A 17,510-nucleotide genomic window follows, 5' to 3' on the forward strand; every position below is an offset into this window, starting at 1 on the left:
TTATACCAACATATATAACAATATTTTATCCCCCAATAGACGACGATAATATTTAATTTGGTTCGTCTATTCGAATTCAGTGAGTACCATCTAATACGACGTAGGTATTATGTTATGAATATAGTTCGACACAATAATTTGGATGAATGTTCTCGACACGAGGTACCTATATGACGTTGTTTGTCAGCCATTTTGGCTTTGCCGTGTGTTAACCCTTCGCCGGCCTCGTACACACCACTGACGGGTAGTGCTTCGTCTCATTATCCCGCTCGATATCAGCCGATGTATTATATTCTATAACAGTAATAATAATATATTTAATATTCATTCGAAAACATTTCGTAGATGCCTCAAAACATCTGTAATTAACTGTTGTCTTAAACAATCCCCCCATGCCTCATCGTTTTTGATTAATCGTGTAATTAGTTAGAACCGCATATATTGCGAGAGTGCTGTGCAGGTCGACTTCCGTCATCCCCCCCTCCCCCCCCCCAACATCGCAACAACCTCCACCACATCCTCTAACACGAACGAGCACATACACGTTATTATCTAAGTATAACTACTATGCGTACACGTGTGTGTGTACGCGTGTGCGTAATGATCGGCGGGTCAGGGGAGGGTCGTATGCCAATTACACGAGTAAAATTTCATCATCTGTTTCACCGAGGCCATTATAAATTAGATTTTCGTTTTCCGCGGCCGCGTGCACTTCATATGCCAATAATGAGTATATAGTACGAATACCCGGAATGCCTGGTAAATATATATGTATATAGTTTCGTTGTATAAATTATATAACGTCATCGTTTGTATGTAATAGCTAAAGTGAGCTATAGCCTATAGGCACATAAATTATATATATATACTCCACCGCTGCTTATGGCTTTTACAATAATTTTCAAAACCACCGCCCGAAGTACACCGTGGGTGCCCCGAAAACTTTGCACTGAAAACTCGAAACCCGTAACGGCTGTGATGTGCCGGAAAACGCGTGTGCGAGAATGTCTCCCATCGATTAATCCGACAAACCACCACTTCCCACCGCCCAAGTAAAATGCGTCCAATGTACACATTTAGTGTGACGTTTCAGCGTCGTTACTTGATACTCTGTTCGGTATTTCAAAGCAAAATATCTGTTCAGGTACGGACTACAACGACACAAACGTCGATCTATACGAACTCTAGTACTTTAGTATGTCGTTCGAATATCAAACAATATTAAAACGTGCATCTCCTTATTAGAAATCCAATGATAAAAAATAATGAATAAAAATGAAACTGCAGGTCTGATTTGACATCATCTCTCCCACACCCCTGTGGAAATTACATTTTCTCATATAATAATAATTATTAATTTGCCATTTGTATGATACGCGTTCCGACATCTTTTTAATATCCTTTAGTACTTATACAGGAACCCAATGGAAAACCAAACGAAAACTCTGACGTTTTACTGTCACGTCGCCTTTAGTTTTTAACTCTTGACGATTTCTATCGTTATATCCACACCTGATACGTGTTATCTGGACTAGGTACGTTCATATACAATTCAGAGTTTACTGGACCATTGGGCTTCATCGTTGTAATTTGTTTATTACTTATCGCTAATTGGTAATTTTGTCAATTTGTAATTCCCATTTGTAACATTGAGTTAGTTTCTACTTTATAAACTTATGATGTAGTGATATAGAGTGCTGCAGAACATTGTAGAATATGACGTATGTATGGTATTGCAGTTATGGAAAAATAGGATGACCGTGGATGACCGTGGAAAAGTGGTAAGATTTTTCCATAAAAAATCCACAAAAAAAGTTTGCCATGGTTTAAGTGAAATAAAATATGGCACCCTTACGCCAACCCTTAAAATAATTGTGAGGTTTCATTAGTGTTCCAGAGTACCGAAATTATAAATACGGCCCCGCTGAATACCACAATTGTATGTATATGTATACGACTTATAAATCTGGACAACTGATTTTGTAAGTTTAAAAAACGAAGAAAAAACGTTTAATATAATTGTATATTATAGTATTGTATAATTATTATTATATATTATTTAGAATTTACGAGGCGTAAAAATCTCATTAAATTGAAAAATAAATAAATTCATTTTTCCCCTCAAATAAACAACTTTTTTAATAAACAAAAACATAATGATTATGAACTAAATCATATATAATATAAAGGCAATGTTAATTACATTCCTATTATTTCATTATTTTCTCTCTTTCAAAATGTGTTTTATATTTTTTTATTTGGATGATATAAAAGTATATTATTTTTATTAAAATAGTTTTTACGTTTTTTAAATATTATTTATGAGTTATAAACATACAAAAATACCAATAGTCCTGTATATTCTCAATCGATGCAGCAGTACAGGTAATCTGGGTAATAAGGACTAAAATAGTACCCATCATCTTTTTAATGATTTATAGTTAATAAAGTATTACATATTATTAAATACGCCTGTGATATATTTATAATAATTCCAATTTCTAAAGGTTTAATCTGGCTTTCAAATAAGCATAAAGTTCCCATCACATACGTTTGCATTTCATCGTGACCGTTTCCGTATATATCGCCTTTCCGGTTTAATTATTGTACTTTTCTCCTTTCCAAGATCTCGACCGGCTGCTGTAATTGAATTTTTCTGTACAGTTTCTATTAGCACATACCTGTTCTGTTCACTGTTGCTGCCAATAATTTCCATACTACAAAGTTACTTTTATTTGTATTTAGTATTATTATTATTGTTGCTAATTTCCATAGCTATTTTCATTGTCTGGTTAATTAGTTCATTTACTCCTAGAACTTTTTTTCATAATCCTATACGTGAGTATATATTTATATTAAATTAATCTTGATGAAATTCTAAGGAAAAAAGCTTTTAACTAAAATTCGCTATCCGATTAAATCTGGGTCTGAAAGGGTTAACACGATTTTATTCACGATTTTATACTAAACAAATGAACAGTATCAAACACTAATAACATTACTTCACGTGCTTTATGTATAATGTGCATATTATATTATCAGAGTTAATTATTTCAGAATTCTAATGAAATCAATTCCAATACATCTTTATAGTTGCCCCTGATATAAACGTTATTTTAGAAAAAAAGATACTGTACTTCATTATATATTTATATCTTTCAATCATTCATCCGCTAATTTATTTAAGAGAAGAATTCTGTATCAACTCCCCAATTATCAATAGTTAACAACACTATCTTTGATGTATTATATTTTTTTATTTATTTATTTTAATGTATTTTGGTATATATTGGCTAAGTTTTATAAATTATTCCCGAAACACAAATATTGAAATATACTACTCGAACCTATATTAAGAAGTAAATTAAATATTGACTGTCCTATATTTGAATTGCTTAATCGGTTGTAGAAAATGTACTCAAATAAAAAATATTATCATATTTTTATTTGTTTACGGTGGACCTCGGATATTAATGCTGAGGAATGGGGAGAAAGACATTTTTTAACAATGGAAAATTATAAGGATACGATTCATTCAAAGATATTCAGTTGTTGCTGACTTTCTTGTGATGTCCTTGTGGTGGAAACTTAAATTATTTCTTTCGGTATTTGATTCATTAAAAATTTCCTTTCATCCAACTTCTACGTTTTTCAATTATAATGAATTGTTTGAACTTTAGACGACGGAGACCTTTGAACGACTTGGGATATTATAAACTTCTTTGAGTAGTTCATCCATCAGTAACACTAGACAAAAGGGTCGATACAATTTCTGATCCAAAGTCTTAAGTTTTTTTTTTAGAACGGATAAAAAACAGTAAAAAGTGGTACAAATGAGATTTATAGTCTATAGACACTATTCAGAGATTCCTGGATTGAAATTGGAAATTCTTTCATGACCTTATAACCATTTTTACTTATTTCCCTGGTCTATTCTGAGCTTTAAAGAACAATCTTTTTACTTAGCCTTTGTGAACATCCTTTAGTATAAAAGTGAACGATAATTTGTATTAATATTATCTGTTTGAGAATATTGAAATATTCAACAATCAAGAGTGGTTTAAATGTCCTGTATATACAAAAACATTGTGTCAGGGATAAAAAATACATAGTTATAATGATGTTTATTGTATTTTATTATATTATATTAAAAACATATAATAATAAAAATAGTAATAATAATATTATTAAAATTATCGGTAGGTTTTTAAAACTATATATTATTATGTTTTTATTACATAAAATATAAAACATATCTATATTACTATCTGTGAAACCTGACTTCACCCGGAAAAAAATGAACGATCATAAAATAAGGCGCTATATATTGGTGTTTATGTCCTAGGGTACTTACCCCCACTTCACCGCGGCCAAATCGTAATTGGTTGTATACTATACTAGCTGTAAAACCTGACTTCGCCCGTGAAAAATGAACAAATATAGAATATAGCGCTATATATAGGTTTATCTTGGTTTTAGTGTCCCTATCAGTTCACGGTCAAATCGCCGTCGGTTTGTGAACTAATTCGACCGATATGGACAATTCGGCTGTGGCGGTCGGCGGATTGTATACCTTTAGTACTTGGTATATTTTCAAACGTAGTTCAAACTACTCTCTAAACTTTCCTGATATCTCTTAGAACAATTTGAAATTTTGATCAAACTTATAGGGGTTTAAAAAATGAGCTTAAGACATAACCGAGTCCCAAAGAATATGTTAATATAACTTTAATTTAAAACGATCCAGTTGTTTCTGAAATTAGCCGTTAGTAACAACTAATTTATTAGAATTAAGCGATCGAAAAAGACAGTGATACACGCCATATTGTTGTCATCAATACTTGTTGAAAATATTCACATACCACAATTTATGAATGCGAGTAATACTACCAATACCCGCTGCTATATATTATTTATTCACCGTATTTAATTCTGTTGTGCAATTATTTCATTTAAGGGCTTTAATTGATGGCAACCGGTAACCACATATTATAGGTTTATACAATAATAATATTCGATTTCAGTTTGCCGAAACAAAATCCCCGTGGGTGCACTTCTTTAAAATGCGAATTTTTATAAATCCTTTTTTTGTGCATCCTTATTACATTGGGCGTTTATTTACGAATAAGACATAGGTTCTATGAAAAGTTACGCTGTATACGTTAAAAGTCAGTCAGGAGTCAGGACATTTTATTTTATATATACGAATATATAATATGATATATAATGCAATATACTTAGTATATTCAATTAGGACAGTCAGACAGACTTTAACTCTTTCGGCGCCCAGTACAAGAATTATTTTGTCGTCGTGTTGCTATCACGCGTTATTTGTACCTACATTAGCCGGCTATGCATTTAATGTATCTATTATATTTATAAAAAAGTATTTTTTTGTATAAATGCTATCTGAATAAATAGGTTACATTGTTGTACTACAATTTATGTCTGAATTAATTATTATATAACTGTTTTTATTTTTTTTTCATAATATCCATCACTTTGTTTTTAAAAAAAACTTACTCAAAACTGTGTACCTACATAATATATAATTGAACATTATATTTATTACCTACTATTAAGGTTAACTGTTAAAAAACATTAAATTTACGTTACTAACATTACAGTAATCTTACACATTTATACAAAATGTGTTGTATACTATTTTTCCGACTTTGTTATTTTTGCGTTTCTAAAGTATTTTAAATTTGTTTTATTTTAATATATTATTTTACTCGTGAAATATCTGCGTTCCTAAATTATTAAATAGGTACATTACATAAATTATAATATTATTAAATTTATAAAGCTTTACTGATATTTTAATATTTGTCTTCATTAATATAAATACTATTTTCATACATTTATGTACTTCATATTTGTGTTAGAATTTTAAATCATAAACGACGCATTGTATATAATGTGCAAGTTGTGTAATTTCTATATATTATTAACTCACATTTATGTTATTTTATTTTATTCACAGTGTGTGCTCAAGCACGTCTGGAAATGGCCGTTCAACGCTTTTGCATTAGACACAGCTACAGGGGGTAAGTAGAAAATACTGTTTTTATATTTTCTCGTTAAAACGATTTTTCACTTACATTGTTTTTAAATAATTATGAAATGTGTATTTTAATATTTTCATTGTATTTTTTATGGCGTTTTAAAAAAAAAAAAATCAATAATGCTCATCTCCCAACGTCTTTATGTTTCCATTCTCGTGAACTTTACATAAATATAGGTACGTAATAATATAAAAGTGTCCAGCCGAACATCTGGAATAACGTCTACAATATAATAAAATATCGGTGAATAAATTGGTTCCAAAGAATTTATGTTTATGTCTTGAAAAATAGTATCAATAACGATTTTCCGCGTATCTCCTAATTGAATTCCGGTCACATCGAATGTATTTTACAGAATAATAATTCCGAGTACTTGGAATTAAATTGTACCGCCATATTATTATACATTTTTAACGTGACAATATGCGTGTGCTTGTAGTGTTTGTATATTAATATAGTTTTGTTTTTGGTAGGGTCGTGTAGAGTTTCAACGTCCAAAACATGACTCATTCCGAAACCATCCCACGACCCGCTATGTATACCAATTTTTTTGTCGTAAAGTTAGACGGTAAACATTTGGAAATTGTTCTGAAACAATCCCTTCGCGGATAACAGCAATCCAGTTGGCTTTTCACACGTTTAACGCCGCCATCATACACGTCATTGTACTCACCCGAACATTCTACAATAATTAAACTATGTACTTAACGCTTTCGATGTTTTCTACGCGACAACTGTTAACTGTAAACTGTAAACAACTGTAAGCTAAAAACGTTATTGGTCATGTTCAGGAATAATATTTTTTAGTTGTATAATTATGTTAAACGTATTGCCATCGTTCTTTTTTTTTTTAATTGAATTCTATTTTTTTATTTTGTGTAAACACATATTGCACAATAATATGCTTTCTCGAGGTAAATTAAAATAACGATAAGTGTTTTAGGTATATAATATACAGAGTACAGTTTACTATTTAGTGCATTCATTAAAAAAAACCTAGCAATCGTGTTCAGTTTTAAATAACCGATTTAACGTATCGCCAAATATTTCGGCCGGATGATCTTTAATTTGATTCGGATTTTTTGGGCATTTTTTGGATCGTGTGATAGGCATTAATCACCTTATTTTTGGTTTTTAATGATTAACCAAGTCTCAATAACATACAACTTACAACTATAAATTCACTTTATTCCCATCATTATTTATATACGCGTTTCAAATTCAACTATATTTGTAAATTATACTATGTACATTGTACATACTCGGTTACACGATATAGGTAGTGATTTATTTATGTGTTGTCCCATTGAGTTTTCGAGTAATCAAGAGTACTATATATTATGAAATTATAAGATATCAATAAGTCTTTTCTTAGTTAACGGTATATGATATTATATATTGTATTGTAGGAAGATCGCTTCCAGTACTTTGTGTTCATCTTTTCCATTGGTATGGTCTAATGGAACACTTCAAGTTGGACGTGGTTCAAGTTTGGAAACTCTTTAGTAAGTATAAAAGTTATTATTTCATTATAAATATTACTTTAAAGTCTGGCCTAAATACTGTCGTGAAATAGTATTTTAGTTTTAGAGTTTGAAATTATATACAATATAATACATAATATATGTATATTATGTGACTTCGAGTACTTACCTCTATTATATTATAATGTATGTGTAACAAGATCTAATTAAGCATAATATGATTGTGATTTGTTGTTTATATTAATGCCGCTTCACAAAATTAAATTGTTATTTTTAATAGATGTTATCTAACATTATTACAAGACCTCTTAGCCAAGTTTTTTAAGAAGCAATGAGAGCGATTGGTGAGTACTGATTGGAGATTAACGAAACATCAATTATTTATGATTAAGTGAAGATCGTTTAATGAATCAGAAGAATGGCGTGTTGAGATTATTTTTACAAGCCTCAGTGTTAAAAGTATAACAAATATGGCATCTCTCAACTAAAGATGTATATTCGTTGCTTGTAGATTTAGGATTTCGATTCAAAGTGATTACAGATACCTAGTGATAACTACTCTTAGTATACATGAATACAACAAGAATTATTTACGTTTTAGGACCAGTCGACGAATAATATACATTTAGTAATTCTTATTAACATTATATAATTATTAATAAATTAAATGTCCACGCAATATATTATACCTAATTTAATTTTGTCTTGGACATTTTTTTTCTCAATGGCTTACCTACCATATAAAAAGTATAAATGTTTGTTTTACGTTATAAAATAATATAATAGAATCATATATTTTGCATTGTGCAACTAAATTAAGTTAATTAAACTTATTAAAAGTTTTTAAAGCCGTCGTCGTTTTTAATTATACGTAAATATGGGATATAAAAACTTTTAATAAACTTAATTAACTTTATTTAGTATTGCACATATGATTTCATTATATTCTTTCATTAGGTATATGTATATGACGTATAAATATTTATAATATATTTATACACCTAATAAATTGTATACAATGTACATATTTTAAAATAACCGAATTAATGTCTCATAAAATGTAGTCGTTTTTAAATTTCCAGGGAGAGCGAAGAATTTATTTATTTCTTTAGCGATTTATTTTACAACGAATTGAGGTTGTAAGCGAAATTATAGTTAAGCGCATATTATATTTTGTTTTACCGTGACGGTTATGAATTCGAAAAATAATCACAGATCCGTAATGTTCATCTTCATACATAGGTTTTTTATAATCGAACATTGCAAACGGTTGTCACATTCATCGAACTCAGTATCATATTATTATGTATTTTTACTTGTGGTCACATGATATGTTTGATATTCATGACAATTCTGGCTGAGCATATTATATTAGATATATTAATAATCGTACGAAATCGCAAAATCTTGCTTCCAATCAATGTATAATTTATTTAAGTTATGCTTGTGACAAAATAAAACTTTTTATCACATTTGACAACATATCGTGCATAATGGCAACCAACCTGAGACACGTTTATATTTTTGAACAAGAAATGTTAAAATATAAAATAAACATACAGCATAATTATTGGTGTTGTCAATTACATTAAAATATTTTCAACAGCATTTTGGACTTGCTTCGGCAGTATACATATACTACTGAAGTAACCTTCTCACTCGCAGAAAGTGTTTTAGTGTCTATGAATTATGCAGCAATCCCTATATAATATACGAGTTTTCTTTTACCTCCACCTGGCCATATTTTAGAAAAATAAAATCTACTTTAATAATGGTTACTATGGTTAGTGAACACAAATTTAATAAAATATTATGCATTCTCTCACAATTTGTGTTTGAAATCGATTTGCTGCCACTTGCCACCTTGTTCTAATTTTTATTATTTTTGCATCATATACTATTTAATTTTATACAGCAACGACAAAAAAAAACAATTTTCTTTGTTTCCGGTCAGTAAAAAATCACTTTATTATTAACACTTTATATAATAGTTTATCAGATTCGTTTGTAATTTATATGAGTTTAATTAGGATATATGATATAACCCTTTCCGAAGACCGCTACGTATAATATTTGGCAAAAATATTACTGTCGTTGTTAAGTGACCTCGCGCTCGCTGCATTTCAGGGTATAATATTTCTTAGGTATAATATTTAGGTAATCGTACGCCGGGTACGCTATACACAAGAATTACTATATTATATTTACTTATAAGTAAGAAAAATACCGGAGCTTCGGTTTTAAATAAGATTGTGCGAGATGGAGCTTTTAAAAACACTTGTTTCACTCTTGATATTAACTTGTATACACGAGGAAACTTACCCCGAAGCGGAGCGGCGTCACTCAGAAATAAAAGCACGTTATTGTGATGTATACCGTCTGGCCATAAAAGGAACATAGAATTATCAAAGAGCTTTGCTATTGTTGAAAAGTTAACTTTTTCCAAAACTTCAGTTGTTAATAAAAATATTTCACCTGGCCTATCAATTAACAATGTTCCGACAATAACGTTGGCAATGAATCTACCTTCTACATCAGTAGTTTCATCTATAGAAACCCAAATTTTTTTTCAGAGATATGTTTTCTAATATTATGCATTGTTTCATTGTAACAGTCAGTCACATATGTTTTTCGTAAGGCAGATTCGCTTGGAATATCATTAGTTGTATATTTTTCTAAAAATTATCTAAATTCAATATTGGTGGTTTTATGTAAAGGTATATTAGCACATACCATAGCTTTACATAAATCTTTTGAAAAATGCGACTTTTTTGAATTACTTGATGTACTTGGTGTGAATAACTGTTGAGTTTTAAAATTTTGTTTACGGTTCAGCAATCGCTCATGTTTGGATGTCTTTAAATGCTGCGTAACGGTAAATCTTTTGTCAGAGTTAACTTTAACGGAACAAATTTTACAAAATAAAATGTCACCATCTGTAGAAAAAACTTCTTCACCAAATTCTGTAATGTATTTCTTTATTCCATTCACTTTCGGTATTTTAAATTAGGTTTCTGAACGATCATACGAACGAACACACGATTATACAACAACGGTTGTCACTAGACTAATTGAATTAAAGTATTGATATAGCTATAAACGATTAGATAAGATCCTATATTTACTTTTATATATTATTAAATGTTATTGATTATTGACTACAAACTTATAAAATTCCATAAAAAAATAAATAATTTTACTAAATATGCATTTTTATGTACAAAAAAACATGAATATGCAACTTTTAAGAAAACTACCAATATATGCAAAAATATGCAAAATTTAAATACCAAATTTCAATTCATTAGGTTATAGAACAGATTTTTAGCTCACCTAGCTATAAATAGGAGATATAGAAAAAAATATGCAAATCCTATAACTTCTCATCCCTACTTATAACTTATACCATCTGAAAGTCAACTCAAAGAAATACGCTTACCTTTCTTTTGAAGTTATTGGAAAAATCCAAAAGAGGATGAAAAAAATAATACCTTGGGGGAACGTCATATTTATTTATATCTTTTTGTAATCATATTTTCAATTTTCATCATCATTATTCATTAAGTAAGTATAGGTCTGTTATTATTATTTATTTATCAAATGTATTGATAACAAATATTCTATGAAATACGCAGTGAACCTACGTCAAATATACTGTGCATATCGTTTATGCTTTTATAACTAATCTAGTTTTAGATAGAATTTTTACGAATATTCTTCTTTAAATTCAAATAAATTTCAGGGATAGACGGTGCCTTTACAAAATTATAATTATAGTAAATTTGTTCAATTCAGAAAATGTTAAAAACAATCCCATTTACAGTTTCAGCGCCCAATTCATATATGATTTTGCTACGGCGGGATAATATGATTAAACCGTATTCTATTGTAATATGGATTCTATTAAATGTATACTATAATATAGGTATTAACTATTAGATACCCATATGAACATTACGATAATTGATAATGATATTTTGACATTATGAGTATTGTACACGTATTTGTGTTAAGCACAGCTTTTAGATTTCGATATATTAGAGAATCATTGTTATATTTTATTGTTAATAACTAATGCGAAATCATGGAAATCACTGAAATATCCCAAAATACCCCGAAAATATTCTATTCAGCAGCGAAGGGGTTTTAATAATGCACCAAACCAAAGCGAAATGCACCTCCAGTCACTGGCTCAAAGTCAAATAGGGGGGGATGGGCTTTTGGTGCTAAGCCCCCCTCCCAAAATGTTTGATTTAAACTTATTCAATATTATCAAAGTAAGGCTTTAGCCCCCCCCCCACAAATCCCAAACGCTATTTGCGCCTATACTCAAGTGTATATATGTCATAATATGTCTGGTTTTGGTCGGGTACACCTGTAACCAAGTAACTTTTTAAAAACCAGTGATACGTGTTGATTTTAAAGCTCGACGTATGTTACACTATTATTAACATTTTCAATAATATATGTAGAATATTATACATTAAATATTTTTACCAAATTAAAGAATTAGGAAAACTCATAAAACAATTTTAATATAAATGTTTAGATTTATATAGTTATTTTGAAATAAATTGCATTTTGTCTCCAAGTGATACCTACAATTTTAAATATTCTATTTTTATTTAATATAATATATGTAATGCATGTAAATACAATCTATTTATAATATGTTTCTTTGGAACTGCTACTTCACGATTTACCAAATTAAGCCTTTGATCCGTAACGTTGTACTACAAATTATTTATATAATGCTCACACATTGTTTCTGACATTTTTGTCCTGCATTTTTGTTTTCCATCGATATTTATGACATATCTAGTATGCAGTGTGTACCTAAATTTGCATTTTTTTTACAGTTACTCAATTTGAAGATCGGTATTAGTAATGTAATAGTATAACTGTATAAGTATAGGTAGGTATTAATACAAATAAAAAAGCAGGTAAGTGGATATCGCTCTGCTGTGCAGTAGGTTACAAGTGGGTTAATGTATAATGGATTGTATTTAACTTGAATTCAATGATATAATATCATTGTATAAGAAAAACGATTCTGAGCGGAGACGGTTTGTCAGTCTGAATATTTTATATTTTATATTGTTATTATATTATTTTATTATAGCCTGTAAGTTTAATTAATATTATAAATTACAACAAAATAACCAAAATCGTTATTTTTATTTTTAGTCGTTTCCATGGTGATATACAAAATGTTAGAAATTAAAATCCAATTTTTAGCGGTTTTTTGTAATTTGTCGGTGATTTTTCCCGTGGAATTAAATAACTATTAAGAAAATCGAAAAATTACCTGTCTAAAGTACCATCTTGATCCAATTTGCTAAAATATAAGATACTATATGTTGAAATCGAAGCACTCCTTCGGGTAGAAATTTTGTATACAGCATAAAAAAAATAAAATAAACACCATTGTAAAACCACTAGATCCCTCGCTCCGCTCATAATCTAAAATTAATCTGTCATTATTATGTTATAATTTATAAATTTAACTAACACATTATATTTAAATTATAGTCAACTAGCTGCCTATACTTACTCTGCAGTTCTTAACTTATTTTGAAAAAAAACAGCATTTATTTGTTTACATAGGTATATTATGAAAATGTATTGTCTTGCTGTGGAAACATTCTAACTAATAAGTTTTTTTTTAAATAACAATTACAATCCATTCATACAAAATGTATCGTAATTTCGTGTTAGGCGTGTAATATTTATGAACGATATTGTCATGTAAATTATTGTTATTTTTAGATATTTAAATCGACCTTAGTTTATTATTGAAGCTTTTATTTTCAACTCTCAACAAAATGTCACTGCATATTATACATGCACCTATTATCTCTGGTGAGATATTAGCTTAAAATTGCCTCGAAAGTTAAAACCGAACGTTATTTATTTATTTTCATTTGTAAGCGGTTCGTCTTAATTGATATAATTATCGTAAGTGTTCGGGTTTACAAAAGTTCTTGCGCTGCGCATTATAACCGTGAAAAACTTCATTTCCTATTCGGCACGCGTCTTCCCCTCGTAATGACACACGCGTATAGTTTATTTATTGTTAACGTTTGTCGTTCTTCGTGTATATTATTATCTACTACGCTGTCGATACTGCAATGCCTTATTATTATGCTAATGTAATCCGGTCCTAGTTACTTTGGGTTTCCTCCTCAGAGTTTATCATATTTAATCCCGAGTCGGTTTCGGGCGCAAGTTTCGATGCTGACATCAGTTATTTGAACACTGTATAAAAAGTTTGAAATTAAAAGTCAATAAAACTAGCTTTTTGAGGTTATGGTGGTGTACCCAACAACTAGATAGGTGATGATTACCGTTTGAATTTATAATTAACCCACACTGTGAATATAATATTGCATTAATACCTGTATATGAGAATATTAACATTATTAGATTGACCTTTTTAAATTTGGGTTACCGTTATTTTTCAAGATATTATTCTAACGGATTTGGTATTTACTATTTATGGTTTAACGGCTACAAAAATAAAAAAAAAAATCGCGTTTTTTAATTTGTTTATTTTTTGTATGTAACAGGTCGTTCACGCGAAATGAAACTTACGAACGATCCTATTATATTTGAACTTTTCTTGTTAAGTATACATAAAGTACACGTGAACGCGTTATCTGAGGAAACAGTTAACAAAGTTTTAATATTAAAACCCGTTGGATGGTCTCTAAAATGAGTAGGTGTAGACTTGTATATAGTATACATAAACACAACGGTTTTTTTTTATTGTCATACCTATTTACTGGGGGGTATAAATAGTGTATCTTCAGTCGCAGAAAGCATATTGTACGTACATAATATACATAATAATATATTATAGTAGTTATGTAACCATGGCCATTTCTTATCTAGCCGTCTCTGAAATATAAAAGAAATTAGGTGAGAGTCAATCGTTGATTATAGATCTCTAATCTTTAAAATTATAAAAATATACTGATTGACCTTACCTCTTTCCATATCTCAATTATGATTAAAAATGTATATGAAGTGTTATTATAAAATATTTTGTATAGTAATATACAGGCGTGGATCCAGACATCTGAAATGTTGAATGGGGAGGGAAGGGGAAAAATACATCTTTTCAGAAAAAAATACAATTATAATTTTCGTTTATACCTAATAGATTATAGATACCATTATATTACCTATATAATATTTGATTACGATTTTAACAATTTTGTTTATATTTTAAATTAATGGATTTCAAGATGTATGAACTATTTATTATATACAAATGAATAAATAATGTATAACATTTCTAAAAGGAATGCTAAAACCCTTTTAGCCCCCACCCCTCTGGATCTGTGCTTACTGATATACCATATAGGTGTACTACATAATATATACCTACTTAACATAAGTGATAAATATTATAAATATCGCGTAAAAAATTTCTTGTCTAAGATATCTAAATGCGAATATCTACAATATTTGTTCACAGGTCTCATAGAAGAAGGGTACCACAGCACGAACCCGTATCACAATGCCATCCATGCTACCGATGTCACCCAGGCGATGCATTGTTTCCTGCAAGAAGACAAGGTTAGAAACACTCAAACACGTATTTGGTTTATAAAAATAATAACATTTTATAACATTTTATACTATAATTATTATAGTACATATAAAATGTTTTATTAGAATATTATTTGAGTTTTTGGTATTCTTTGGCATTCTGTACACTGTAGCTGAGTTTATCGTATTTATATATCCTACTAAAGGGCATACGCTAAGGAAACCGATTATTCGGAGTTGCCTTTCTAGTTTTAGCCGCAATGCAAGTGTTTCGAATGAATTCCCCCAGATGCGTTTGAGCGTATATTCATTAGTTTACAGTTGTCATAAGCAGTGTTTAAATTTTGGAAGAAAATAAAAGCAATGATAACAACCCTCGGTTGAAATACATCTTAAGAAGTTTATAAGAACACCGGACGAAGGACCGTTTCCTTAAAAAAAAAAAACTCCCTCTCGATAATGTATCAATAACTAAAAGAAAACATAAACCGCTTAGTAAGTTTGAAAGTTTTCCCTTTGGGAATGAACTCCGTCTAATGTTCATTCTGTATATTATTATTGTATACCTAGTGTTGCGCTATCATAAAACATATAAGGATATGCGCCAGGATGATTTTCAAATAAAGCGTTATTCAATCATCGTTGTAGAAACGTCGTGCTCGTGTAATTCGTTTTATCTATCGTCGAAACCTTTTGGTGGCATTCGTCCGTAATATAGCTTTTTTTACCGTGTGTTGACTTTGAAGCGTTTGAGTGTATAGACTACATAATGACCACGTGTGCACGTGACACTTGATAACTTCCTAACCGTTTGACATAACCGTCTGATGTGAAGCACAGTAGTGGTCCGAAAAATGTACAAAACGTTACCTATTAATATTTTGATAAAATGTGTACTATAATATATTATAATGAAAATGATTAATTTTATAATTGATTTTAAATTGATTATAGTGAGCTTATAATAATATATTAAAGTGACCTATAAAGTTTGGTTAAGCCATTACGTTAACTTTAATTAATTATTCAATGCAAGTTTAAATCAATAATACGTTTATAATAATAATAATATAATATATTAGTTTATAATGTTTATATCCACTCTTTTATCATTGAAACATTTTGACGTGTGGAAACAATATTTAATCGCATTATATTATGTATATTATTATTATTATTATTAATATAATCGTTTGGCGAGAAACCAAGTTTTCCGGTTTTACTGCATTGGCCTCACGGGAATTCTAAAAAAACACCGCGTCGTCCTATCCCATATCCATAATTAAATAATAACAATATTATGTTATTTGAAATCACAACAGCATTGCAACCCGTTGGGTTCATTCCGTTTGCATACACTCCAGGTCGTCTGAGCATTCGGTTATCTATAGAGAATTTATTTTTATTTCTTGTCATTGCCCCAGATAATATGACATAGTATATGATATTCATATTTTATTTGACCTCGTTACGCACTCATAATATAGTATAGTATAGTATAACGTAGTACGTCATTAATAATGATTACTCAATGATAATGACTCATTATGTACGAGTATAGTAAATAGTTGTACGTATGCATATTTACCTACATGAAAATCTAACCGTCGAAAATTGATATTATATTATAATATTAATAATTTTTGACTCCTCTGCTTCCTGCGACAACGATCGGTTCTCGATTCTAATTAAAAAAAAAAAAAAAGCTCGTGTAGCGTGTAGTGGGTGTCTTGTGTATAATATTTTGTTATCTTATCCGAATAAGTATTATTATTGTTATTTCGTGTCGTCGGCATAATATATAAATAAAAAGAAGCTCGTACGTATTTTGGGAACGCGTAGAACCGAAATCTTCCGTTATTATTGTTCGTGTTGTTTTTTTTACTATTGTTATTATTGCTATTTTCTATGCTATATTGACAGGTTTTAGTGCTGCTCGCAAAAGCCACACAATACGTGCTCGGCCGAATTCGGAGCAGACGGTTTAAAAGTCCTGCCGCGTGCCAATGTCGAAAAATTATTTCTGACGGACCGCTGCGGCGCGGCGTGTAATCGTCCGTTGTTATTATTATTATAATATTTTAATTTCACTTGCAACCTTTACGCGTTTAATTTTAGACTATTTTACGATTCGTTTGTGGACACCTAAATACGAGTGCATGACATATAGCACTGTTTACCACAAAAATATTTAATATTTCCGCCATTTAACGATTTGTCGACGCGTGACTGAATTGTTTTTATTACTTTTATTTTATTTCTTTATTTTTTTTTTTTAGTATACAAACTTGTTTGCAAACACTTTTTTAAAACTTTATTCAAATATACAACGATTCGAGAGCTAAACAATCGTGTACAATTATATTTTAATCGCATTGAATTTTGGTGTGACGAAAACAGA

At 29.8% G+C, this 17,510-nt stretch overlaps 1 protein-coding gene across 5 annotated transcripts in view; it reads left to right on the forward strand.

Annotated features, from left to right (window-relative positions):
* LOC132948206 (high affinity cAMP-specific 3',5'-cyclic phosphodiesterase 7A-like) overlaps positions 1 to 17,510 on the forward strand; it is a 128,154-nt gene that overhangs the window by 98,161 nt on the left and 12,483 nt on the right. For all 5 annotated transcript variants that reach the window (XM_061018581.1, XM_061018582.1, XM_061018584.1 and 2 more), the window contains 3 exons: positions 5,987 to 6,050; positions 7,478 to 7,573; positions 15,036 to 15,136. In XM_061018581.1, coding sequence (XP_060874564.1) covers positions 5,987 to 6,050; positions 7,478 to 7,573; positions 15,036 to 15,136 — 261 coding nt within the window. The remainder of the gene's footprint in view (positions 1 to 5,986; positions 6,051 to 7,477; positions 7,574 to 15,035; positions 15,137 to 17,510) is intronic.

This window comes from Metopolophium dirhodum, chromosome 7 (genome assembly GCF_019925205.1).
Source record: "Metopolophium dirhodum isolate CAU chromosome 7, ASM1992520v1, whole genome shotgun sequence".
Lineage (NCBI taxonomy): Eukaryota > Metazoa > Arthropoda > Insecta > Hemiptera > Aphididae > Metopolophium > Metopolophium dirhodum.